Here is a 26,112-nt window from a genome sequence, read left to right on the forward strand (position 1 = left end):
CTTTTAAAATGTAATTTGTTTGAATCTTTACACCTCTGTGAATATACACTTTTACTCTGCAGTTGCACTGATGATTCACTGCATTCTTAACGCGAAGGAACTATAGTTTTGCCTGTGTTAGCTTCACATAAATCATTGTATTTTATTGGAGTTACACGTACGAGTAAATATTACCACTACGGACTGGGCCGACAATGGGCCAATAAAAATATAATCCTTGATAATATGGGATTTTTTATGGGACAGAGGGAAAACGAGCAGACGGATCACCTGATGGTAAGTGATTACCGTTACAGTCCCGGGGGTGTTACAGGTGCGTTGCTGGCCCTTAATGTGTAATACGCTCTCTTCTTGACAGTTTGTTAGTCGTATCGGTCCGGAAATACCGCAGACAACAGTTCATACCACAGTTTGGTTGTACGGGGCAGGAAGTTTCTAGATAAACGTACTGTTGTGGACTGCCAACCATCTTAAGTGATGGGGGTGGTATGGAAATGTTGTCGGGTAGATCGATGGCGAAAAGTGGTGGCAGAGATAAGTCCGGACAATTCATGCGATAGAAGACGCACAGTGAAGATACATCTCTAAGCAGCGCCAAGAGGTCAAGCCGATCCGAAATGTCCTGGCAATCAACGATTCGAGCTGCTCTAAGTTCAGGTCAATGAGGTCCAGAGGGAGAAGCTGGTACTGGGGCGCACGTGCCCAAAGATGAGAACAGTATTCCATAACATTCCATGAGTCGCAGGCCTAATATAGTTGCAGGCGATGGACCGGAGTGAAATACCGTCTCGCTCGATCTATTAAGCACACCAAGCTTCTTCGAGGCTAATTTAGCCTTATCTTCTAAGTGACCACGGAACTGAACTTCACTCAATATGTCGACACTAAGGATTCCGATATTGGTTGAGGCAGTTAGGGGAGTGCTCTCGAAACAGCGAGATTTGACAAACGACATCTTTTTGGCGGTGTACGCGCAAACTTGTGTCTTTGTAGGGTTAAACTGAACCAAATTGCGTCGACCTTATTTTGAGACCTCTTTTAAGGAGGTTTCAATTTCGAATACAAGTTTGTTACGGTTCTCAATGACGTACGTTCTCCCGAGAGATGTTTGCGCGGCCGGTATAGGAGGCATCAACCGTGCTGTCGTCCGCATAACAATGAATGCCGCTCATTCGCAACATATCATTGAACTAATATTATAATTGCGAAAGTTTGTATAGATGTCTGGATGTTTGTTACTCTTTCACGAAAAACTACCGAACGGACTTTGATGAAATTTTACAGTATAATTGTTTATAACCTAGAACATACTGGGTGGAAACGATAAGTGATCTCATTCGATTATTTCTAAACTATACAAGATATAAAAAAAAAACTAGTTACTGATCCTGAAAGTGCTTCATGAGCTCTATCAAACGGTACCAATAATAGGTTAAAGATTAAACTGGATCTATCCGAAAATTCAATGATTCCGGCTTCCATACCTTTGGTACAGCCTCATAATATTACAAACTACAAAATATATCGTAAAACTGGTTACTGAACCTAAAAGTGCTTCACGAGCTCTAACCAATGGTATCAATATTAAGTTACAGAATAAACTGGATCTATTTAAAAATTCAATGTTTCCATCTTCCATACTTTATTACTATTTAGTACTATCACAGATGGCACTCATCTCTTGATAATATTATAGCAAATTTTATAGCAAGGAAAGTCTAAAACTAATGTTTTCCATAATTAATTTTAAATAAGAATGCAATTTACGAGTTTATTTTAAGTTTATTATTTAATTTTTTTAAAAATACACTTCTAACATTCTGTGTTTGGCATACATTTAGTATGGAAGCTGGAAACATTGAATTTTCAGATAGTGTCCGTTTAATCTGTAACCTGTTATTGGTACCATTTGAAAGAGCTCGTGAAGCACTTTCAGGACCAGTAACCAGTTTCTCGATATATTGTATAGTTTAGAAATAATCGAGTGAGATCACTTATCGTTTCCACCCTGTATAGACTACAATTTATGACAATCTGTCACAAACTGAATTTCACGCGGGTGAAGCCGCGGGCAAAAGCTAGTCATTTATATGCAGAAGGAAGAGCGTAGGCGTTAGCACACAGCCCTGGGGGACACCAGCATTCACAGACAGAGTCTGAGCATTTACCGTCGACTACGACCTTTATGCTTCTGTCTGTTAACAAACTAGCCACCCATCCGCATAATCTCTCGGGTAGCCCATAGGAAGGGAGTTTCGAAAGAAACGCTTTATGCTAAACCCAATTTGTTTTCATTATGTTTCATTATTTTTTTCAGCTTTTATTCTATTTATTCTTTTATGCATGTATCACACAAGGTCTACGTACTCGCCACAATGAGAAAAGAATTAAAAACCAACAATAGGTGAAAGTTAAAATCACAAAATTGATTGTATTATCTCCTAAGTAAAGTCGTAGATGGTAGAACATACGAGTACACCTTGATTTAAGGAATCTAAATTTAAGCTTTGAACGTTACCACCCTGACCACCCTTAAGTCATGTTTGTTTTATAGTGAGTTTCAAAACCAAAATTAAAACTTTGCCCGTTTTAGTAGGGGCTCGCTAAAAGATTTTCAAAGATCTCGTTCCATGTTTTTTTGGAAGGAAACTAATGAATTCTCGTCGGTATTTTGAAATTGTGAGGTGATGATTTAAGGGTCTGTTTTCCTCCGGCTCGTTGGGTGTCGTGTATGAAATGATATGCCTTAGAATCTAAAGCATAAGTAACTTGTGATAATATCTAAAGTTTAGATAACCATTCAAAAATAGGCAAGGTTTTTTATAAGTTATAATTACAAATTACTATTATGTTGACCCCTCGAAGTAAGCTTATGTATGTATGTGCTTGTGTCAAACAAAAGGCAGTTCACCACAATAGTCCAGCGCTTGATCCTTGAATCTATCTCGACTTGGTTGTCCGATGCCGACATTATTTACCTATATTAATTTTATTGTTGTGTTTGTGCATTTCGATTTCCATATTTACTTATCATCGCGGACGCGTGATAATAAATCTTTCTTTGACAGATCGAAATCTGAGCGGGTGAAGCCAAATAGAATATGCCCTTGGAGATTTTTGACATACGAGTATTATGTATTTATTTAAAACCTTTTTGAAAAATTTTTTTTTTATGCATTACATGGCAGGTATTTGACCACAATCGCACCTGATGTTAAGTGGGATGCAGTCTAGGATGGTGCATATCTTTAGTATTACAACCAAAATGACAATATAATAAGTTCCGAAACTACATTATTTGGGCGGTACGAAATTCGCCGGCCATTTAATTGTTTTAATAAAATAATGAAGTATTCATTTTGGAACCGAACCAAGTTTACGAAACATCTGTGATTTTTTCTTACCATTTCTTATACTTACTACTTTGATTGTATTATCTTTAGATTCCATTTTCTTCTGATCTCTTGCTTGAACTTCCATGAATGATAATAGTTTTTGCCATATAATTAATTTACTACGAGATAATAAATTTCATCTAAAATAACTGATGATCAACAAACATTTACATGAATGAGCAAAAACTATTATCAAGTGTTCCACCTTTTACTGCAACGAGGTAGTTACTTGCCATTTGGAATCCTTCCGCGACGTGAGGCAACAACATTCGTGTCAAAACCATCTAATCATTCTTGTGTGTAGGGGAAGGTTCATGGCATACATTATTTAATTTTAATAATAGTGTGTTCTAAAATATTTTAATATCTAATATTTCTATGGGAACTCAAAACCATCGGACTCAAACCGCCTCGATTCTAAAGTCACTTTGAATATCCATTGCTGATGCTGGATCTCCCCAGCGGTCCATTCCAATCGAGTCAGTTCGAAGACCGAAAATAACTGAATCATTCTCATTATTAGTTAACATCCATTTATTGGTTTAATTAAAGATATTAGAAAGAAGCTAATCAACTGTTTAGTTACAACAGTAGCAAAGAAAATGTGATATTATATCACTGTTCAAATCCATTTAATGGTATGAAAGAAAAAGAAGTAAAGAAAGAGTGTGTGTGTCAGCCAATGAATCAAAGCGAACGAGATCTCGGTATCCATCAAATAGAAGGTGATGACTGGCAGTCGTCCCGGACGGTTAGGGCGCATTGTCACGCACGCGGCGGCGGGCGGCGGGACGGGCTTGATGGATGCCAGAGCCGTGTCCGTGCGTGTTGTTCGATATCGATATATTTTGCCTACACGGGAGCCCTTCTTTCTTATCACGTGTGTAGAATAATGCGAAATCGTCATTAATTTAATAGCGTTTATTAAACAGTTTTCACATAAAGGTAACATACAAAAAATTATTTCATAAATATATTATTAAATATGGATAGGCACTAAAATATTTAGTGATCAAATATTGCCACGCCTAATAACTTAATACAATTAGGTGAAACATACAACACAATTTAATTTAACAATATCGTGCACTTAAAACAAACTAAGTTAAAAATCACTGTAACGTTAAACTATAAAATCTCATTCAATTCGGATTTGTACTTGCAGAAAACATTAGGTCATAAACATCGGCAGTGTTTTCAAAACATAGAAACTGGCAAGGCAAGTAGTGCGTGCGTACTTTGAGAGTAGTGGTCAGTTTTATGTTTCTTTGTCACCGAACAGTTGACAGTTGACAGCGGCGCGGGCCGAGGGCGGGCGGGCGGACGGACGACCCGGGCGCGGGGACGACAGTGACGGTTAGTGGGGCGTTAGATGACAGCGGGCAACGCGCGGCCTGCGTGCGGTGGGTTAGAGCAACGGACTCGACGGAACTCCAATCTAAACTGGACAATACAAACATTACTCATGCTCGAGGACAAAGCTGAAGCGGGAACTCTTACGTCGTCGTTGTTTAATCGTTTTATATACACAGAAAGCAAACTCGAACACGGGTACCGATCGCAGACCGCTGAAGCCCACGCAAGTCCCAGTTCCGGCGATCACTTGACAACATACGTTCAGTGAAACGGAAAGTTCTTACTAGAACAAAGACTGAGATCATTTGCATAAGTTTCACAGGTCAGATCTCAACACAAAAAGCGTCGTGACTCAACAATTCTGAGGTTAATAAGGCCAAATAAATCATTAACTAGCGCAGGCTTAAAAATAGAGTATTGGGTGAAAAATACATTTTACAGTTCGTCGAAAGACGCATCTCGTTTTGCTATGTGTCTCTATGTCATGATTTAAACGATCAATAATTACAAAATTTAGTAAACATCGTAGCGGTAAAGCAAAACAAAACAGTCGTAGAATGTTTTGTGTCGTGTTAATCACATGTTACGTGTGTCCTGTCCATAAAGGTAGCTCCAGCTCGGCCCCTGGTGTCCTGCCGCGTGCCTGCTCGTGGTCGACTAGGACTATTTACACAAAAAGCTTAAATGTACAGCGTTGTTAGATGCGGAAATTCGCTCAAATAGTGCTACTGAGTTAAGTCGTCTATCGTTCTCGGTTGCAAGTATAGGTAATGTTAGAGTGCGCCCGGCGGTATCGAACGATCGCGCGGTCGAGGAGGGTCGTCAGCCGGTCGTCCAGACCGTGTGCCATAACACCACGACCGGGCCGGCGCGGTCTAGAAGCGGGCGAGAGTCATTACTGCGGAAACCGCTACGATTGTGTGAAGCCATCTAAAGTGTATTCGCTTGTCAACTTTCGAATTTGATAAATAGTAGTTTTCACCCGATCTCATAGAGGTATAGTGATGAAACAAAGAAACACTACATTAATGGATTAAAGTGCGCGACGCGAGCTCGCTGCCTGTATCTATGTCTTACTTTTGACGACTAGCTTTGCCGAGGTCTCGACTTGGCCGGCGGCGGTGGTGGCGCGGCAGGTGAACGTGCCGGTGTCCTCCTCGTACGTGTTGCCGATCAACAGCACGGCGTTGTTGCCCTCGTGGATCATCTGCGAAACAAAGGCATCGATTAGCTGTTAAACATTATGTAACTGTTGGAACGTGCTTATCTATCACTTAGTCAATCTTTTATACTACACTGCATGGACACTTATGTCGCTTTCAATCTTTTACTACACTAAATTACACACATTAGACCTATTATTTTACCATTCAACTATAAAGAAATTTAATTACCTGGAAATCAGGAGTTTCAGGGATCAAAGCTCCTTCACGCAGCCATTGGATCGTAGGCTTCACTTTGCTGGTAATGTGCGTCTTGAATTGAGCGGGTTGTCCTTCGTTGACGACGATATCGCGAAGAGGTGTCAGGGTGGGAAGGTTGTCAGCCTGGTCTGGTTGAGTCACTTTCAGCTTAGCAGCGACGGTCACTCTGCCCGCAGAGTTATACGCAACGCATTTGTAGTCACCCTCGTCTTCTGGGAAAGCCTCGGAAATGCGGAGAGTGTATTCGTCAGCAGTCCTTGACATTTGGAAGTATTTCGACGGCTTTATCAACTTATCTCCCTTGTACCATTGAACTGTAGGTGTCGGCTTGCCCACTATCTTGCAGCTGAATTCGATGGCTTGTCCTTCAGTAACGACCTTGTCTTTTAGAGGTTCGATGATTTCGGGAGGAGCGTTAGCAGCTTTGGCTTGAGGTTTAGGCTTCTCTTTGGTAGCAGGTGCGCTGACCACACACTCGGCGTCGCATCTTGCTTCTCCAGCACTGTTGATAGCCACGCACTCGTATTTGCCCGAATCTTGCGGGTACGCTTCCAGAATAAGAAGTGTGAAAGTACCATCTTCTTCTAAAATCTTGTTTCTAATGTCAGGTTGAACCTTTTTACCGTTTTTCAGCCAATACACATCAATAGGTTTGGTTCCAGTAACCTTAGTGTCAAATCTCACGAGCTGGCCAGCAGTCACGTTAACATTCTGTGCAGTCAACGTAAAACTGGGCGGTGTGACACCTCCTCTGCCTTGACGTCTACGCTCCTCCACTACTAAATTGGCGCTGCACTTTGCAGTACCACCTCTATTCTCAGCAACAGCAGCAAATACTGCAGAATCTTCAACAAACACCTGCCTTATAATCAGAACAGACTTTGTGCTGAACGTGTGAATTTGGAAATCAGGAGAGTTCTTGATCGGGAAGTTCTCACGATACCATTTAATGGTAGGTAATGGCTCACCGTCGAATTCTACTTCAAATCTGGCTTGCTCGTGTTCAAATGCTCGACATGGCTGCATTTTCTTAGTAAATACGGGGGGTTTGCTAGGCTTAACAGGTCCTTCGACAACTCTTTCGTGTGTTTGAGCTTTGTGCTCCACCTCAGTAGTCTCAGTGGATGTGATCTTTCGAGTAATCTCTGTATCGCCTACGACTTCTTTTTGTATTTGCTTCTGCTTGGCTACGTGCACTTCTTTACCATGTACAGTAGATTCAGATGGATCAGGAATCCTTGGTTTTTGAACGATCTTCTTCTGCACTTGTTGTTCAACGACCTCTTCAGTTTGTTCTCTGAAATAAGACACATATTTTAGACTAACTTTTGAAAAAGAGGCTGACAATAATGACTGAGTTTCTTGCGCTTCCTTTTCTCAGCACTGGTCCATTTATTGTCCCGAAGCTGTGGTAGGGTTAATATTGGGACGTGTAAAAGTGCTTTTTTAAAAGCCTATGCAAAATAAAATCAGTTTTAATGACTTTTGAGTTTTTTAATGACCTTCACCAGATCGCCGGTTCACCTAGTGTGGGGCCTGCACATGCTATTTGTATGTACTTTAGTTGACATTAAATAATAATATTATTATAAGAACAAAAGAAATGTATAATACTTACAAACTGTCCTCGTACTTCTGAGCCATACCCCTGGCCATGGAGTTACTTGCTATTTTTTCTCCAGGGATAGCATACTGATGAGTTGATTCTCTCATCCTGCTTTCTTTGATAACCTGTTCATTTTCTAATTCCTGGAGTTTGTTGTAATACTCTTCGCTCTTCTTCTTCTTAACAGTTTGTTGCCATTCAGTTTCTGGCTCCTTAATGACTTTAGGTTTCAGTTCTGGTCTATGGTCAATGACACCCTGTCGTTGCATAGTTTGCCTTTCCTCGAAGGTTTTTTCTAGTTCAGTTTCAGAGCGTTGGTGTTGTGTCGTCTCATCATACCAAGCTGTATGTAATCAAAATATAAGTTAGACAAATGAAAACTGTATCATCTAGTAAATACCTGAAGACATACCTTCTTAAGAATCCGATGCTAAGCCGGTAGAAGCAGGTGATTTAGCTGCAGATTTCTTTTGGGTTTAGAGGGAGGGATCATAGGAAAGCAAATGTTTATTTGTGCTTAAGCGGTTTGTTGGTGTGTGCGTGATATTGCTGAAGTGTGTTAGAGCAGCAGTGTCGACAAGCCAACTTATGGTATTAGATTTCAATAATATGCCAAACTGTGTATGTCATGTAGCGTGGTATAAATACTTCAATATTAAGTGATTTTTGTACAGTTGTAAAAAACACTCACGTCTCGGAGCATTCTTAAGGACTCCTCTGTAATCGTCGTGTCTCGGAATTACTTTTAATTCGGTCGTAGCCAAAGCCTCGCCAACGGAACTCCTAGCGATAACTTCAATCTTGCCAGTATCATATTGCCTGGTCTTAGGTATGTCAAAGTGGTACATTCCGTCGTATGTCAATTTATATCTGGAACCCTAAAAATAAAAGGTGAATAAGACTTTTGTTTTTCTTTTTTACAAACAATTAAGTAATAATAATTATGATTAACGTACGTTTACAATGGTGTTTCCATTAAGCAGCCACATTACACGCGGCTTGGGGTGGCCGGTGACACGGCATTGGAAGCGGGCCCATTCGCCTTCTTCTACTGTTACAGGGTCCGGTCGGCTCACGAAAACGGGCGCTGACCGAGCCTTAGTTTCATCCGGCATTGGTTCAGGGGCCCTTGAAATAAATAATGCAATTATTATACAATTATACTGCATCATTTTAACATAAATTTATAAAAAGCCGGTATGTATTTTAAATTACTAACGTTTGCCATGCTGCTTCCATTTCGCGAATCTTCTCGATACTCTTCATGTGTTTAGGCAGCTGAGAATCGTAAACGATGCCAGGCTTGCCGGCTGTTTTGATGATGGCCCGAGTTTCGTCCATGCCGTAAAGGTTTGTAGCGCGGCATACATATTCGCCGCTGTCCTCAGGGTATACCCATCCAAAGTTCATTGCCACGTAGCCAAAGTCGTAGATTGGAGTAAATCGGTTCTCTGCGAACATAATCGTAACAATTAATAGCTGAAACTTGTTTTTCATTGATTTACAATAATAATGTATTTATAGTATAACTTACTGTGCAGCAATGGTTTGCCATTAAAGAACCATTCCACTTTCATATTCGGGTCTCCGACGGGTGCCAATTGGCATTCGAACTTAGTTGACTCCATTTCAACAAGTGTTGTTTGGCTTTGAATTTGGGTAACAAATCTAGGTGGCTGCTTTTTGTCAACATCGTACAAATCATCTTCCGTCAAGAATATTTCCGAAGTGTATTTCTTGATTGTAGCCTCCATTTGAGTCAAAGCTTCTGACCTCTTCATTCCGCGTGGCACTTGGTTTTGTAAGATGATATCTGGCAATTCTGCAAGTATTAAGTAAATTTTTAGTACATATTTGTTATTATTCGTGAATAACTTAAAGTTCGATTGAAAAACACTTACGCTTGCAGGAAATAGTTCCCTTGGTAAAATCTTCACCGAAGTCGTTGACTGCTCTGCATACATATTCGCCGGAATCCTCCGCGTACACGTATAAAATATCTAAAGAAACGAAACCCATGTCGTAAACTGTACGGTATCTGTGTCCCGATGGTAACAGCTTTCCGTTACGGTACCACTCGACGCGAAGTTTTGGATCTTCCTTAGGTTCCACTCGGCACTCGAAACGAACGCCTTCTGATTCCTCGACAGTGTGCGACTGAATCTGTGTAATGAACTTGGGTGGCGTGCTGACCACAGGCTCTTCTTTAGGAGCGTCAGTAACACGTCCTCTTTCAAGCTCTTTGATCTTTTCGCCACTCATGCCTTGCGGAAGCTGGGATTCCAGTACAATATCGCGCTTTGCGCTGCAAGTGATCTTTGCTGTAGTAGTTGCCGAGCCCCACTTGTTCGTAGCGCGACAAGTGTACTCACCAGCGTCACGAGCGTAAATATAGTCAATGTCTAAGGCTATGAAACCAAAGTCATTAAGCATGTGTACACGAGATCCAGTCGCAAATGCCCTACCGTTGTAGAACCAATCGATCCTCATTGTTGGATCGCCAACTGGCTCGACACGACAGTCGAAGTGGATGGGGCCACCTTCTGGGACATCCAGATTGTCCTTGATTTCTACCGTGAATCGCGGAGGGTTTGGTTTTTCATCTTCTATTTGAATTTCCTCTCGTTTGTGTAATGTTTCCTCCAACTTTTGGATACTTTCAGTTCCTGATTTAAAGTGAGATGGTAGCTGAGGCTCCAAGATTATGCCTTGTCTGCCTTTCACTTGTAACTTGCAAGATACTGTAGCTTCACCATGACGGTTAGTAGCCTTGCAGGTGTATAAACCGGCATCACGTTGGTAAACACCGCCAATTTCTAATATGACAAATCCGAAGTCGTTAATGGTTTTGACTCTAGATCCAGTAAGAAGCGGTTTTCCATTATGGTACCACTCTACTCTCATGCTGGAGTCATTAACAGGGACTAGACGACACTCGAAGTGCGCCGATGAGTTCTCTGAGAGCACAAGATCAGAAGGAGTTGTGATGAATTCAGGAGGGTTACCACTCTCCGCTTCAGGTGTCATTGAGTCGACTGTGCCAGTGTAGCCTTCGAGAGCAGCAATTTTGTCAATTGTTCCTTCCATGCCCTTTGGTAGTTGAGATTCTAGAATAATATTGCGTTTGCCTTGCACCTTCATAGTTGCTGTAGTTACAGCTTCACCATAATTATTATAGGCGCGGCATAGGTATTCTCCCGAGTCTTCAGGATAGGTAGGAGATATTTCTAAAATAACAAATCCAAAATCGCAGAACGTTCTGAATCTAGATCCAGCCTTAAGTGACTTGCCATTCCAGTACCATTCCACCTGAAACAATAATTATTAAATTGGTATTTTATCTTAGTAGTCAATATTTTTTTTAATCAAAGCTTACTTACTTTAAGATTAGGGTCGTCTGTTGGTGTAAGTCGCGCCTCAAAGTGGGCATTTTCTCCTTCTCTTAGGTTGTCTATGTTTGACAGAGGAACTGTAAAGACAGGCGCTTTGCCCCTTTCTTCCTCAACCGTAGTATCTTTTCTGCGAATCATTGAATCCTCCAAGGTTTGAAGTTTTTCTAAACCACCTTCCATGCCCTGTAAAAATACATTTATTTATTTTGGTTTAACAGCTCATTTCATTGAATGTATCATGACAAAATATTATGCAATATTTCTAAGGCTGGTTTGCACCATCTTACTTTAACGTATAACAAATGTCAAAAGTATGTCACTGGTCATGATTATAGTTACGGTTAAATTAAGGTGGTGCAACTCATCCTAAGAAAGGTTTGTATTTAGTTAAAATCCTTACCCGCGGAAGTTGCGAGTCCAGGATCAAATTTTCCTTCGATGTACATTTGAGCGTAGCCTTTGTTGAGTCTCTGCCCAATTTGTTCGTAGCAACACATTCGTAAACACCAGAATTTTCTTCATAACAGTATAAGATATCCAATATGACAATTCCGAAATCATGGAAAGTCCTGTATCTATGTCCATGTGGTAACTTCTTGCCGTTGTAGAACCATTCTACTTTCAGATCTGGATCATCAACTGGTATTAGTCTAGCTTCAAAGTGTGCACTCTGACCTTCTACTAACTTTGTAACATCTTGTATTTGGGTCAAGAATTTTGGCGGTTCGGCAGATGCTGCTGATGGCGCCTGTTGCTGTGCCCCCTGCATGCTTTCTAATTCCCTAATCTTGGCCAGAGAGTCAGGCTGCAAGCTGTCCAAGTAGACTCCACTTCTGCCATAGCAGTTAATGGTAGCCTTAGTGAAATCTTCCCCGTATTTGTTATAAGCTCGGCATACATATTCTCCAGTATCATGGTTTTGCGTATAAGCAATGTCCATAACAACGAATCCAAAATCGGATACTGTTTTTATTCTTGTAGAGTGACGAAGTGGTTGGCCATTATGGTACCATTCAATCTTCATGTCTGGATCATCCACAGGTATAACTGTACATTCAAAGTGTGCGGATTGGCCATCCTTAAGACCTTCAATGCTTTGTATATGTGTAGTGAACTTCGGTTTTTGTCCTTTGCTCTTATCAACGCATTCAAGTTTTACGCTTATTTCAGCTTGGCCCCACCTATTTGTGGCCCTGCAGGAATAGGTTCCAGAATCAGTAGTCTTAGTGCCCAATATTTCAAGGACACACATACCAAACGCATACACTGTTCGGATGCGGTGACTTGCTTCAATTGTCTTGCCGTTATAGAACCATTCAATTACCATACTTTGGTCACCTGTTGGTATCAGTGATGCTTCATAATGAGCAATTTGTCCTTCGCTGATATCAACAATGTCTTTAAAGACAGTTGTAAACTCAGGTGCTCTTCCTGTGTCATCGTCGGGTTTCTGACCAGGCTCACGACGCAAAGAATCTTCCAGATTTTGAATCTTTTCCAATCCTTCAGTTCCTTTAGGATGTTGAGTCCTTTCTATTAGATTTTCCTTACTAGTGCAATAAACAGTCGAAGATGTAAAGGCCTCACCTCTCTTGTTGTAAGCTTTGCAAGTGTAAATTCCACTGTCTCTTTCATACACGTCTGTTAAGTCTAATGTCACAAAACCGAAGTCGCTGGTAAGTTTGAATCTCGAAGCTTGTTCCAGTATTTTACCATTGAAGTACCATTCAATCTTTAGGTCAGGATCGTTCTTAGGTTCTACTTGGCCCTCCAAGTGAAGCGCTTGACCTTCTATTAATTGATGTTCGGCTGAAATTGGGACAACCCATTCAGGTTTGGGATATTCAGTATCAGGTACTGACGTTCTTCTACCTTTAGAAAGCCTTGCTTCTTCAGCTTGTTCAACGGCTTCCAAACCAGCTTTTCCTTGTGGGTGCTGGGTATCAAAGAAAATATTTTTGTCCCCTGTGCATCTTAGGGAGCCTGAAGTGGTAGCGGATCCTTTGTTATTTGTAGCTTTGCAAGTGTAAATACCTGAGTCTTCTTCATATGTATGAGTAATATCCAAAGACACGTAACTAAAATCATGTGTGCTCTTGTACCTAGTACCTGAAGGTAGGGGCTTATTATTAAAGAACCATTCGATCTTAAGGGTGGGGTCTCGAGATGGTTCAACGTTGCACTCGAAGTGAATATTGTCACCCTCTTTGCACAAAATATTATTCAAATGAGATATAAATACTGGGATTTCGTAGTTAGGTTCAGGTGATTCTGGTTTTGCAGATTTAGGTTGCTCAAGGGCACCGATCCTATCCAAGGATTCAGGATGAAGTGATTCGCCAAGAAGCCAGTGACGATCTTCAATCTTAATCGAAGCTGTAGATACAGCCTCACCCATCAAATTGGTAGCTTTACATGTGTAAATGCCAGAATCATCGATTCTCAAGCCATTGATAGACAGTGTAACCAATCCAAAGTCGAAAGTACTCTTTAATCTCGATCCCGTTGTCAGAGATACACCGTTCTTGAACCATTCAATCCTTAGGTTTGGATCAGTTCTCGGTTCTACCTGAGCTTCGAGGTAGACATGTTGGCCTTCCACAAGTTTGTCGTAGCTCTTGAGGTGAGTAGTGAAAATAGGAGCTTGCTGGACTCCAGTGTCCACAAACATTTCAGGTACTCTATTCATCGCAGCTTCTTTTAGCTGAATCTGTTCCCAGGACTCTGGACGCATGGCTTGATCTACTATAGTTGATTTAGTCTTCACCTTCAAAGAAGTAGAGGAAACTGTACTACCTGCCCTGTTGATAGCCTTGCACATATACAATCCGGCATCATTTGCGACCACAGAGTTGATATCCAAAGTAACGAATCCGAAATCGTGTGTAGTGCGGAATCTTGATCCTATAACATACAAATATTTTCAATTAATTCTAACTATCAAACTAGCTTGCGACATGCGCATAGTCCAGTTTATAAATTATTACTGTATTTATAACAAGAGAATGAAAGATTTTTTATTATTAAAAAATGATTGATTTATGTAGTTGTAATTAGTGTTATTAATAACCCCTATGAACATAGGTAATACTTTGATATTAAATGTTGTTTATTATTTAATTGTTACAGAATACAGGGACAATACATTGTGATAACGGTACATACCCATTTTCAGTTCTACGCCATTGATGTACCATTCAAATCGGAGACTAGGGTCGCCGACGGGTACAACACGTGCTTCATAATGGGCGTGTTGACCCTCCCATAGTTCGGAAGGTCCTGTCAAAACCTGAGTGAAAATGGGCTTCTCAAACTCTCGGTCAGGCTCGTCAGCTCTCCTGGGGTGAGGCTGTTCCAATTGTTGTATCTTCTTCATGCCTTCTGGATGCTGTGTGTCCAGTTGTATAGCTGCTTTGGCTGTTAACAATATACATTGATTTTATCAGTTACTGTCTTTTTGGTTTTAGGACGTACCTACAAACATACGAATAGGTGAAATGAAAAGTATGATTTTTAAAATTGCGATCACCATATTTTTCTGTGAAATCTTAACTGATTCATAAAGAAAAAAAAGAATGATGAAACAAATTTTGAAACTCACTTCCAGTGTAATTTATGAAAAAGTTTATACATAATTTATCTACTTGAAAATAAACTAATTCGTCTATAAATAATCAAATAATCGTATTACCTATAACTAAGACAGTAAATGATTTATTGATTGATTGCAATACTTACTTCTGATTCGCATAGCAGCTGTCGTTACTGCTTCACCTAGTAAATTAGATGCTCTGCACATGTAGACGCCTTCATCTTCATCGCGTACGTGAGTTATTGTCATAGACACATAGCCGAAGTCGTGAGTCTTCGTAATTCTAGAACTATCTTCAATGAGTTTCTCATTTCTGAACCATTCCACTTTGAGTGTGGGGTCGCCAACAGGAATTAGTCTGCAGTCAAAGTGCGCTGTTTGTCCTTCTTGAATGTTGTCGATGTTCTGTAGAGGCTGTGTGAAGACAGGCCTCTGCCTTGTTACTGGTTCCGGGATTTCAGGCCGCTTAAATGGTTCTGCTGATTCTAGCTCTCGGATCTTCTCCAAGCCTTCGGGACGTTGAGATTCCGATAAAATACTACCTTTTGCGGTTACTGTCATGGATATCGAGGAAGTGCATTGTCCAAGGGCGTTGATTGCCTTCACTGAGTATTCGCCAGCATCTTCAGGGACACAGTGTTGAATATCCAATGACACGTAACCAAAATCAAAAGTGATATGGAACCGTGAGGCAGATTGCAGGGCTTTACCGTTGTGATAAAATTCAATGCGCAAATTAGGATCATGTACAGGTTCAACCTGGCATTCGAAGTGAGCTGTTTTACCCTCGAAAACATGTGTTGTTCCTCTAAGTTCAGTAACAAATCGTGGTGGGCTAATTTTGGGCTCCTCCACTTCTAATCTTGTGTGGTGACCTTGTGCTTCGAGCTGTCTAATTTTCTCAAGACCATTTGGATGTTGAGTATCCAAAATAATACTCCTGTGCCCTAAAAATAAAATAATCGGTAAGTATCGGTAATATCCCTTAGTTTGGTAATTATAATAACTATAAATTAATTGAGACACTAACCTGCAACCTTCAACGTGCATGTGTTGACTGCTTCACCGAGCTTGTTTGTTGCTTTACACATGTAAGTTCCAGAATCCTCAGAATAAGTGTACAGAATATCTAACGCGACGTAACCAAAGTCATGTGTCGTTCTGTACCTGTGACCGGCTCTAATCTTTTGCCCATTGAGGAACCATTCCAGTTTTAAGTCAGGATCATTTATAGGTTCTACTCTGCATTCAAAGTGGGCATGATCTCCTTCTTTGAGGTTCTCAAGGCTAGTAAGAGCTGTCAAGAAGACAGGCTTTTGCCCCGGTTTCTCTTCTTCTACAGCTTTAGGTCTTTCATATCTTTCTAGTTCTTGAATCTTCTTCAATCGTTGTTCATCAAGTGTATCCAGATATAATCCGGATTTGGCTGAAATAAATACATCATGTGAAGTTATTACATGTACTAGATATTTTTAATCTATATTGATCAATTAATTACTATTTTCGTCTTACCGTCTACTTTTACAGAGCTGGTGGTTACAGCTTCACCAACGGCATTAGTAGCCTTACACATGTAGGTGCCAGTATCTTCACCATAAGCATACAGAATATCTAATGCAACGTAACCAAAGTCATAAGTTGTCTTGAAACGATGACCTTGTTGAACTGGTCTGCCGTTACAGTACCATTCAACGCGCATCGTAGGGTCATTGACAGGGGTGAGCGTAGCTTCCAAATGTACCGGCTGGCCCTCAGCTACTTGTGCATTCTTCAGGGGCTTGCCAAACTGTGGCTTTTCGGCGATAAAGCTCTCGTCACGAACCACTCGTTTGTATCTGCTGTCATCTTCAAGGTACTGAATTTTTTCAAGTGCGCTCTCATGTTGAGTGTCTCTAATGATAGATTCCTTGGCTGAAAAACGTAATGGATATTTTCATTATACTTTCTGCTAATAACAAAATCTTAATTATAATATTTAATTAATATCGAAACACTTACATTGAACGTTTAATTTAATAGAAGACATAGCCTGGCCCAGATTGTTAATAACCTTGCATGTGTATTCACCAGAGTCTTCGCCGTATACTGTCAGTATATCAAGAGCAGCAAATCCGAAATCGTAAGCAGTGCGGTACCTGTGACCACTCTGCAGGACCTTCCCGTTAAAATACCACTCAACTCGCATGTTCGGGTCAGGGTAAGGCTCAATGCGGCACTCATAGTGAGCGCTCTGGCCTTCAACAAGTCTAGAAGGACCATTCAGTTGAGTGATGAACCTAGGTGCCTGGTTAACGGCTATCTCGACATCTTCTCTACGTTGATAGCGAGAGGAGTCTTCGAGCTGCTGTATTTTCTCCAGAGCACTCTCATGCTGAGATTCCAATTGCAGAGAGGCTTTAGCTGCGTTGAAAATAAAGTGGTTTAAATTAAAAGTGATATTCAACATTATTATATTGCATTCTGTCCATCAAATTGGTGCGATGCTGCAATACTTACATTGAACAAATAATGTTGATGACGTCACAGCCTCTCCCAGTTCATTGATAGCACGGCACGTGTAGGTTCCGGAATCCTCTGGGTTCACATACTTCATATTAAGTGCGACATATCCGAAATCGTGCATGGTGGTTAAACGGTTAGCTGAAAAAATATTTAACGATTTATGAAGTTTGAGTTTCATTGATCAATAAACCTAATTTATCTAAATAAGTAATACTTACATGCTTCAATGGGTACACCGTTTCGGAGCCATTCTACCCGTAATTTAGGATCTCCAACGGGAATAAGTCTAGCTTCAAAGTGAGCTGCCTGGTTTTCAGCCACCTTAATGTCTTTCATTGGCATAGTGAATACTGGTGCTTGAGTGGTGAACTCTTCTTGTGCACTATGACGTTGATATCTCGATGTATCTTCCAGCTGATTCAATCTTGGCAATGCACCTTCGTGCTGCGATTCCAAATAAATTGATTTCTTAGAATGGACTATAGCGATTCCAGAAGTGACTGCTTCCCCAAGAGCGTTAATAGCCCTACAAGTGTATGTACCTGAGTCTTCAGGCAAACACGACATAATATCCAGAGCCACAAACCCGAAATTATTAGTTTCGGTGAACCTTGAACCGCTTTTTAGTGGTTTGTTATTGTGATACCACTCTACTTTCATAGTCGGGTCTGATACTGGGATCAATCTGCACTCGAAGTGGGCGCGTTGACCTTCTTTGATTTCAATATTCTTTAAGGAAGTTGTGAAAATTGGCGCTTGTGTTGTGATTTCATCCATGACATCTGATCTGTGGTATCTGGATCTGTCCTCGAGAACCTGGATCTGTTCTAAGCCAGCCTCATTTTGAGTAGCTCTTATTATATCTGCAGTCCCACGACACGTCAACCTGCAGCTTACCTCGTCACTGCCTACTAAGTTGACAGCTCTACATGTGTAAATTCCAGAATCTTCTGCAATCAGATCAATAATATCTAACGCTACATAGCCGAAATCATGGATAGGCCTAAACCTATGCCCGATAGTCACTGGTTTACCATTTTTGAACCACTCTACCTTTAGATTTGAGTCTGTAACTGGTTCCAGCTTGCACTCGAAATGGACGTGATGTCCTTCGACCACATTTTCAATTGATTTGGGTTTAGTTACAAAGTGAGGTTTAATGTTTATGGATTCATCAATAACCTCAGATTTCTTGTAACGTGAAGTATCTTCTAAGTATTGAATTTTCTCAAGACCCGATGGATGTTGAGAGTCAAATATCAAATCTTTCTTGGCAATCACACGTAATGCGCAAGATGTGACTGCTTCGCCGAGTTGATTAGTGGCCTGGCACGTGTATACACCGGAATCTTCTGGGTACACGCTTAAGAGATCAAGCGCTACATAATCAAACTCGTAAGCTGGTCTGAACCTGTGACCAGTCTTAATAGGTCTGCCGTTGCAGAACCACTCTACTCGCATGGTTTGATCGCCCACTGGCTGCAGTCTACATTCCAAATGCACGTTGGTGCCTTCAACTGTTTCAATGTTATGTAACGCTCTAGAGAATTGAGGTGCTTGCATGACGGTGATGTCCTCCTGAACTTGTCGGTTTCTCCTTGCAGCATCTTCCAGCATTTGAATTTGTTCGACGGCTTGTTCATTCTGTGTGTCGGTCACAATATCCGATCTTTCAATGACTCGGACCATAGCTGAAGTGTGGGCTGAACCAAGATGGTTCACAGCCCTTACTGTGTACTCGCCGGTATCTACAGATGTTGCGTGAATTATGTCCAGTGCTACGAAACCAAAGTCGTAGTACGTTCTAAATCGAGAGCCGACTGTTACAGCGCGACCATTGTGGAACCATTCCACTCTCATTGTTGGGTCACCCATAGGCTCGAGACGGCACTCAAGATGAATATTTTTTCCCTCAGATACTGGCTTTGGATCAGTCAGAGGTTGCACAAATACTGGTTTCGATTTCGAAATTTCTTCAATTACGTACATAGGCTCCACGAATTTTGATTCTTCCATTTGCCTTGTTTTCTCGTATAAGCCTCTGTGAATGCTGGAAGTGTCGATGCTTGAGCGGGCTGAAATAAAATGAACACTAATTTATTATTATGCTATCAAAATAAATTTTTGTCATATTTTCTATAATTAAATAAAAATTATAACTGTCATATTTATTTTCTTTACAAAGGTTACATCAGTGTATTTCTAAGCGTATGCGGACATTTATTAAATAATGTTATAGAAGTACTTACTTTCAACGGTCATAGAAGCGCTGAGTTGCGCTTCTCCAGCTGCATTACGAGCGACTACAGTGTAGACACCGGAGTCTTCTGCGCGGACACTAGAGATATCCAACGCAACGTATCCAAAATCGTGATATGTTTGTATGCGATTGGCAGACTTAATCTGCTTACCATTAAAATACCACTCCACAGTCATTGTTAAGTCGCTCTGAGGCTCTACTCTGGCTTCAAAGTGAGCACCCTGGCCTTCGACAATCTTATTTGTTCCCTTTAATGGTCCCAAGAAACGAGGCTTTTGAGTTACTTTAACTTCCTCCTCAGACCGCCTCATGTATCTGCTTGAATCTTCAAGATGCTGAATCTTTTCAAGTCCGCCAGGATGCTGAGATTCAGCAATTATATCTTTCTTTGTAACAATTGTTAATTTGGCGCTTGTAGTAGCTTGTCCAAGAGCGTTGTAAGCTCGGCAAGTGTAGTGGCCGACGTCATGGACGGTTACTGACTTAATTGTTAATGCTACATATCCGAAATTGAAAAATGTAGTTATTCTAGAACTCGCCTCAACTGGGCGTCCATCCTTCAACCATTCTACTTTCAAAGTTGAATCTCCGACAGGTTCAAGACGTGCTTCGAAGTGCGCGAAGCCTCCTTCTTTAATATTAATTTGATCCCTGATCGGAGTCTTGAACTCTGGTTTTTGAGTGCTTTCAGGAACTTCCTGATAGTATTTTTGGTGTTGTTGTTGCTGGTAGGCTTCTAACTGCTCAGTCTTTTCGATGTATCGTCGCTGTTCAGGTATTCCGAGGTCAGCAGTCACAGTACTTCTAGCTGCTACTCTAATAGACGCCGTACTGACAGCTTCGCCCAGTTTGTTTACAGCCCTCACTGTGTACGAACCTGCATCTTCAGCCCGTAGGTGCATGATGTTTAGGGAGACGTAACCGAAGTTGAAGATTGACGTGATTCGCGAGCTGGCTGTAATGGGTCTGCCATCCTTGTACCACTCGACTCTCATTGTAGGGTCGCTCACAGGCGTGAGCTGTCCCTCGAAATGAGCGTTCCTTCCTTCTTGAAGTTCGCCGAGTTCTTGTAAGGGCCTGATAAATTGTGGCCTTTGTGAAGTTTGTTCCTCTATTGATTCTTGGTGTTGGTACCTAGAGTAGTCTTCAAGCTGTTGAATGTACTGCAAACTCTCTGGGTGTTGGCTCGTCCTTTCGATCGTAGCGCGCGGTGTAACTTGTAAGAAAGCTTTGGTCTCGGCAACGCCGGTCGCGCTTATAGCACGGCAAGTGTACTCGCCGCTATCTTGAATGTTGAGACTGAGCATGTCGAGAGAAATGTAACCAAATCGGAATATTGACGTGAACCTTGAACCTGAAACAAGTATCCGTAGTTCATTTTATCAAATATACAAGAGCTAAATTCATTTCAAGATTTTCTACGTATTAAATGTAGTTTAGTTCCTGTTATTGATTTACATTAGGTGTTGTAAATGACGACCTGTAGGTCGCCACCAACCGGCCATTGTGGAAATCATTGGGGGAGACCTATATTCAGCTGTGAATGTCCTATGGCTGAAAATGAATGAATGAAATGTTGTAAATGAGTTACACTTACTGGCTTCGATACTCTGTCCGTTCTTCAGCCATTCTATCTTCATCGTTGGATCGCCAACGGGTTCTATCCTCGTCTCAAAGTGAATTTTGCCACCCTCCATCTGCGTGACGCTTTTGAGTGGCACAATAAACTGTGGCGGAGGATAGACGCGATCCTCCTCGCCCGGAGGAATGTAAGGTCTTGCTCTTTCCACGTGCCTCAAATATATGATTTCTGGTCCAGGAGCTGGCCTGCAACATGCAACGTATGGAACGCTTGACTAAGCATGTAACATTTTATAAACGCAAAATATGCATTATCTTAAGCATGCATAAATATGAATAAAATAATGTATATTCTGTATTTATAGACGCTATTATTAACAATGTATATTAATATCTGAGTAGAAATCGATGTTTTCTGAATATTTTTCGAATCATTAAACAAACATTATAGTATATGAGAAAATTGTATTAGTATTTATTTTATTACCAGCTGATTTAGCGAATTTAGTGCCGCCTGTGTTCATTAGAAATAACGTAGGATCGTAATGTTGAAAGAATATTTCAAATTGATCCTGACAAACAAACAAACAATAAAATCTTTCCTCTTTGTCCAGTCAAAAGTGGTTTTGACCAAGGGTGTTAGTTTAAACCACTTTTGACTACAAGAAATCAGTCAAAAGTGCTTTCGCCTCATTTAAAATTTCATACAAAGTTATGATTTTACTTATATTTTGTCTAACAAATACCTAGATTTCTTAAAAATATGATAAAAGATAAAAAGCAACATTACTGTGGTATCTAAGGTAGGTAGGTGTGACCACGTTGTATGCACAAATCATATCAAAATTAGACTTTAAAATAGTTTTTTATCACATTTTTGATGATTTCCAAGTAATTTTCACATATCAAACACTTTGTTTGAATTTAGACTGATTTTTGCAGCTAAAAGTGGTTTTGACTGAGTATGAGTTTTGACTGCAACATATTTATTTAGGGATTAATAAGTATAGATAATTAAACTCACTCTGGCTCAATGATTTTCGTAGGCCGCGGTAAGTGAAGACGCTTCTGTTCAGGCGGCGGCTCTTTCGGCACTTCAACGTAGAGCCTCGCCCGAGTGGCGGTGGAGCCTGCGACGTTCTGGGCGGTGCACTGGTACCATGCCGCGTCCGACGCCTTGGCTCGAGGGATGTCCAGCGTCGAGGCCCCACCATCGGTGTTGATTCGTAACTCTGGATTGGGTATAATCGGAACGCCGTCCTTCTGCCATGTGATCCGTGGCGTAGGGGTGCCGACTGCGCGCGCTCTCAGCACGACGGACTCACCTTCCCGCACGTTCATCGTGCTGAAGCGCTCTACGAACTTCGGAGCTACTACTTGCTCCTTCTCGATAACGTTCAGTCTGCATTGGAAAGACGTTTCTCCAGTCTTGTTGCGCGCAATGCACGTCACTACGCCACTGTCACTGAGTTCGACGTTTGTAATCATAAGTGCATGATTACCAGATTCGTTTACTAATATCTTATGATTATAATCGTCTCGAATTTGTCTATCGTTAATGAACCACGTGACTTCTGGGTAAGGTCTGCCTGTGACGCGGCAATCGAATCGCGTCATTTTGCCTTCCGTGACATCTCGGTCTTGGCAGACTCTTACAAATTGCGGAGCAAGAGCTTTTTCACTAATTTCTACTCTTTCTTCGATCCCTGTCTGCTGGCTATCCATAATGTATTGAGATTTGTGATCCTGTACATAAGTTTCTTGAGGAGATTCTACAGCTAGATACGCCGAAGTGACAACGCATCCGTTAGGGTTCTCGGCCAGTAATGTGTAGTGGCCATTATCAGACTTTTGTGTGTTTCTTACCCTAAGTGTCGTATGATTCTGTGTCGTTACGATTTCGTGCTTGTTCGAATTGACTATCCTCTGCCCGTTCTTGAACCACGTTACTCGCGGCCTGGGGTTGCCCGATAATTGCACTTGGAATTGAGCGTCTGCTCCCTCCTGTAATTTGGAATTCCTTGGTTTCTGTGCAATTTTCGGTGGAGACACACCACCAAGTGATTTATCGATTTCTGTGCTAATGTGAATGTCGGTTTCTCCTACGTATCTTTTCGTGATAGTTTCTCTGAAGGAGACCTCCCTCAAGAGTCTGTATTCGAATGTGTCTACTTTGAAATCCTCGGTGGAGGAGTAGTCGGATCCGTTGGTGTAGGCTACTTTCTGTGTCTGTCGTGTCTGTTCCGAGCTGTAGCCCTGGGTGCCGTAGGATTTGTGCTCGACGCTCTCACTGACGTGGCGATAGCTCTGGTGCTGCTGCGAGGTTTGATGTGCGGGGACGGGCACGCCCTCGGGCTGGATGTACACGGAGCAGATGGCCTCTCCGTACTGGTTGCGGGCCGTGCAGGTGTACTCGCCCTCGTCGCCAGGCCCGATCTGCTTGATGAGCAGCGACACGTCGCCGGTCTGCTCGTTGTAGCTCATGCTGTACTTGTTGCACTCTACCAGCGGGGCCTTCTTTCTGGTCCACGAGACGACGGGCGTGGGGTTTCCGCGAAGTTTCCCCTCGAACTTAGCATTGCCGCCTTGCGCAAATCTCGCATTCTTAAAGATTTGCTCGAATATCGGCGGCGAGGGATCGCCGGGCCTGCCCGATGCGATAGCCAGACGGTCGCCCCCGGTGCTTTCCACTGTAACAATAGGGAAACTCTTATTAGAAACTAATATCAATGGTCTAATCTTTTTTAAAGTATTAGGTAAATATATGAATGATTAAATAAACTAAGTAAGTACACATTCTTTTATAATAAGCAAATTTTCTTTTTACTTTCTATTTAAAACTTCGCAGAGCATAAACTAATAAATACTTAATACAAAATTATGGAATTAATCAAATAAAACTAGGTAATTACTTTTGAATTAATGCTCCGCTGTGCTCTCGCAGTAAATAACTTTCAAGAAATGACACCGGTGAAAGAATCCGGCTAAAATATATGCAGGTCCGTTCTAATTATAACAATTTTGTAATCCACGCGAGCGTTGAAATGCATCAGTGAATCATGCGTGTATGCGGCTGCGGGCGAGTTGCTACTATAAATAGACCTAGTAGCCTCACTTGCCGAGTACCAAATGCGTCGACAACATCATCACTGGCTTACATCAGCTCATATCTGGACATGATTACGTGTCCATGCTTCCAATTTATCTCATCTTCAACCCCTACTCATTATAACTTAGTGATGTGACTAAACAAGCCAAATAAAGGCTCGAATTTAGTTCTGTAATTGCGTTCTAGAACTTTGAAATAGTTGAATATGAATAGGATCGACTTTCAACTACAGTATAAGTTGAGAAATTGTTAGAAAATCATTTACCTAGATTTGGGTGCTATGAGTACCTATGTAGTTATTCTAAGTAGTATTAGACTATTAGCATAATGATAATTTTTTTATCAACGTAGATGATGGAGCATTTGTCGGGCCTCGGGCGGCCCTTCTGACGCCGCATGGGTTGGCTCGTCTGTGCACTCCAGCCTGAGTCACGCGGGATGATCGGCTATTTCGAGCGCACACTCTGGATCTTGTTACGACCGCCTTTTACGTTAACTGCCCTGTTTCATTGCGGTAAACACGCTACTTAAACTTGTTCATGTTACCGAAGGTCGTGAAAATTGTTATGAGCTAGAGAGAATTGTCGTAAGCTCAAGCTTTCTTTCAATTATTGCACAAATGTACAGATTAAACCAGTTTCCTAGTCTTTGTTTATAATTAATGTAACGTGACTTACTATTTATTCAGCTTTACAGCGTCCTCTAATGTAGGTATACCTTTATTTCACACAAGTTCTACTTTAGAAAAGAGAAATGCCTTAGAATAAAATGTAAACATTCAAATGTTTTATCAATTGTCAGTAAAAGTCTGAAGCTTTATGGAAATTAGATATAATTTACAAGATACAACATAAAGTGCGAGCAGGCCATTTATATTAAATATTGGGCTTACACGAAAAAATACTTGAAGAGTCTTAGTAAACCATTGAGAAATTTCAAGCGCAAAGCAGCAAGCAGGCAGCAGGCCGCGACCGGCCTTGCAGACCAGTTTCGCAGCTACTAGCTGCCCTGTAAGGGCAACTATTCACCGGTTTCTGAATTAAAGAAGTGCAGTTTGCATTGGTTGCGAGCCCAACCGTACATCTACATCCCTCTTAGAACGTTTACTGGATCATCATAAAAGCAGCTACGTTATGTATGTTGGAAAATTATAGTGAAAACAATGAACCCATCCAACTATGCGTAGGTATTTTCGTTTAAATATGTGTGAATGTGCATTCCTACATTTACTACAATTTCTCATTGGTTGAGTCAATGATGATGAGTCAATGTAGTATTTATTTATCAATGTAAATAGACTTATCCATACAAGAATGTATTAAACGCAAGCCTAGCTTTGGGCAGTTGTTAAATTAGTCCAAATTCAAGGTCGTAATCAAAGTACCAATGACTCGTCATCAGTCCCAAGGTTTCGAGTTTTTGGGTCAAGGTCACTGGGAATGATTAAACATTTCACGCGTGTCCCTGGTCATTTCTGACGTTTAAGATTCAATAGACATCTTATTCTTTTGTTCACATTAGATTCATGGATTATGAACAAGCGCTGTGCCCGCGATTTCGTAACGCGTTTGTATATTTTTTCCCGTTATCGCAACATTTTTGGTTGATGCTTTGCTTATAGCCTTCCTCTATAAATGGGCTATCCAACACAAAAAGAATTTCTCAAATTAGACCAAACAAACAAACTCTCCAGCTTTATAACCTTAGTAGAAAATTTAATAAAAAGATTAATATTCATTGCAACCAAATAAAATTTTACAATTTTTTGGGGAAATCCTCTCATTAAGTTTGTAAAAACCTGTATTTAGAGGAATCCGCTCGATTGTTAATACATTTACTCAAATTTATTCGTCTTAATTTATGCAAGCATCCATTATTATAACCACAGCAAAAAC

The 26,112-nt window shown here is 41.0% G+C and overlaps 1 protein-coding gene across 2 annotated transcripts in view; it reads right to left on the reverse strand.

Moving 5' to 3' along the window:
* Window positions 1-4,435: 4,435 nt before the first annotated feature.
* Kettin (kettin protein) overlaps window positions 4,436-26,112 on the reverse strand; it is a 38,560-nt gene continuing 16,883 nt past the window's right edge. The window contains exons 2-22 of one of the 2 annotated variants that reach the window (XM_028313671.1): window positions 22,133-23,798; window positions 21,125-21,354; window positions 19,517-20,881; window positions 17,486-19,342; window positions 17,262-17,405; window positions 16,764-17,165; window positions 16,278-16,676; window positions 15,796-16,191; window positions 14,912-15,712; window positions 14,339-14,590; window positions 11,574-14,077; window positions 11,162-11,356; window positions 9,683-11,090; window positions 9,316-9,603; window positions 9,001-9,232; window positions 8,738-8,909; window positions 8,473-8,659; window positions 7,794-8,124; window positions 6,146-7,472; window positions 5,829-5,958; window positions 4,436-4,838 (exon numbers count right to left, since the gene is read on the reverse strand). In XM_028313671.1, the coding sequence (XP_028169472.1) occupies window positions 4,834-4,838; window positions 5,829-5,958; window positions 6,146-7,472; window positions 7,794-8,124; window positions 8,473-8,659; window positions 8,738-8,909; window positions 9,001-9,232; window positions 9,316-9,603; window positions 9,683-11,090; window positions 11,162-11,356; window positions 11,574-14,077; window positions 14,339-14,590; window positions 14,912-15,712; window positions 15,796-16,191; window positions 16,278-16,676; window positions 16,764-17,165; window positions 17,262-17,405; window positions 17,486-19,342; window positions 19,517-20,881; window positions 21,125-21,354; window positions 22,133-23,798 (14,291 nt within the window). In that variant the 3' untranslated portion in view covers window positions 4,436-4,833. Of the gene's footprint in view, window positions 5,959-6,145; window positions 7,473-7,793; window positions 8,125-8,472; window positions 8,660-8,737; window positions 8,910-9,000; window positions 9,233-9,315; window positions 9,604-9,682; window positions 11,091-11,161; window positions 11,357-11,573; window positions 14,078-14,338; window positions 14,591-14,911; window positions 15,713-15,795; window positions 16,192-16,277; window positions 16,677-16,763; window positions 17,166-17,261; window positions 17,406-17,485; window positions 19,343-19,516; window positions 20,882-21,124; window positions 21,355-22,132; window positions 23,799-26,112 lie in introns of both variants that reach the window. The other variant, XM_028313670.1, reaches the window with a different exon arrangement.

This window comes from Ostrinia furnacalis, unplaced genomic scaffold (genome assembly GCF_004193835.3).
Source record: "Ostrinia furnacalis isolate ACB-3 unplaced genomic scaffold, ASM419383v2 OfSCF4318, whole genome shotgun sequence".
Lineage (NCBI taxonomy): Eukaryota > Metazoa > Arthropoda > Insecta > Lepidoptera > Crambidae > Ostrinia > Ostrinia furnacalis.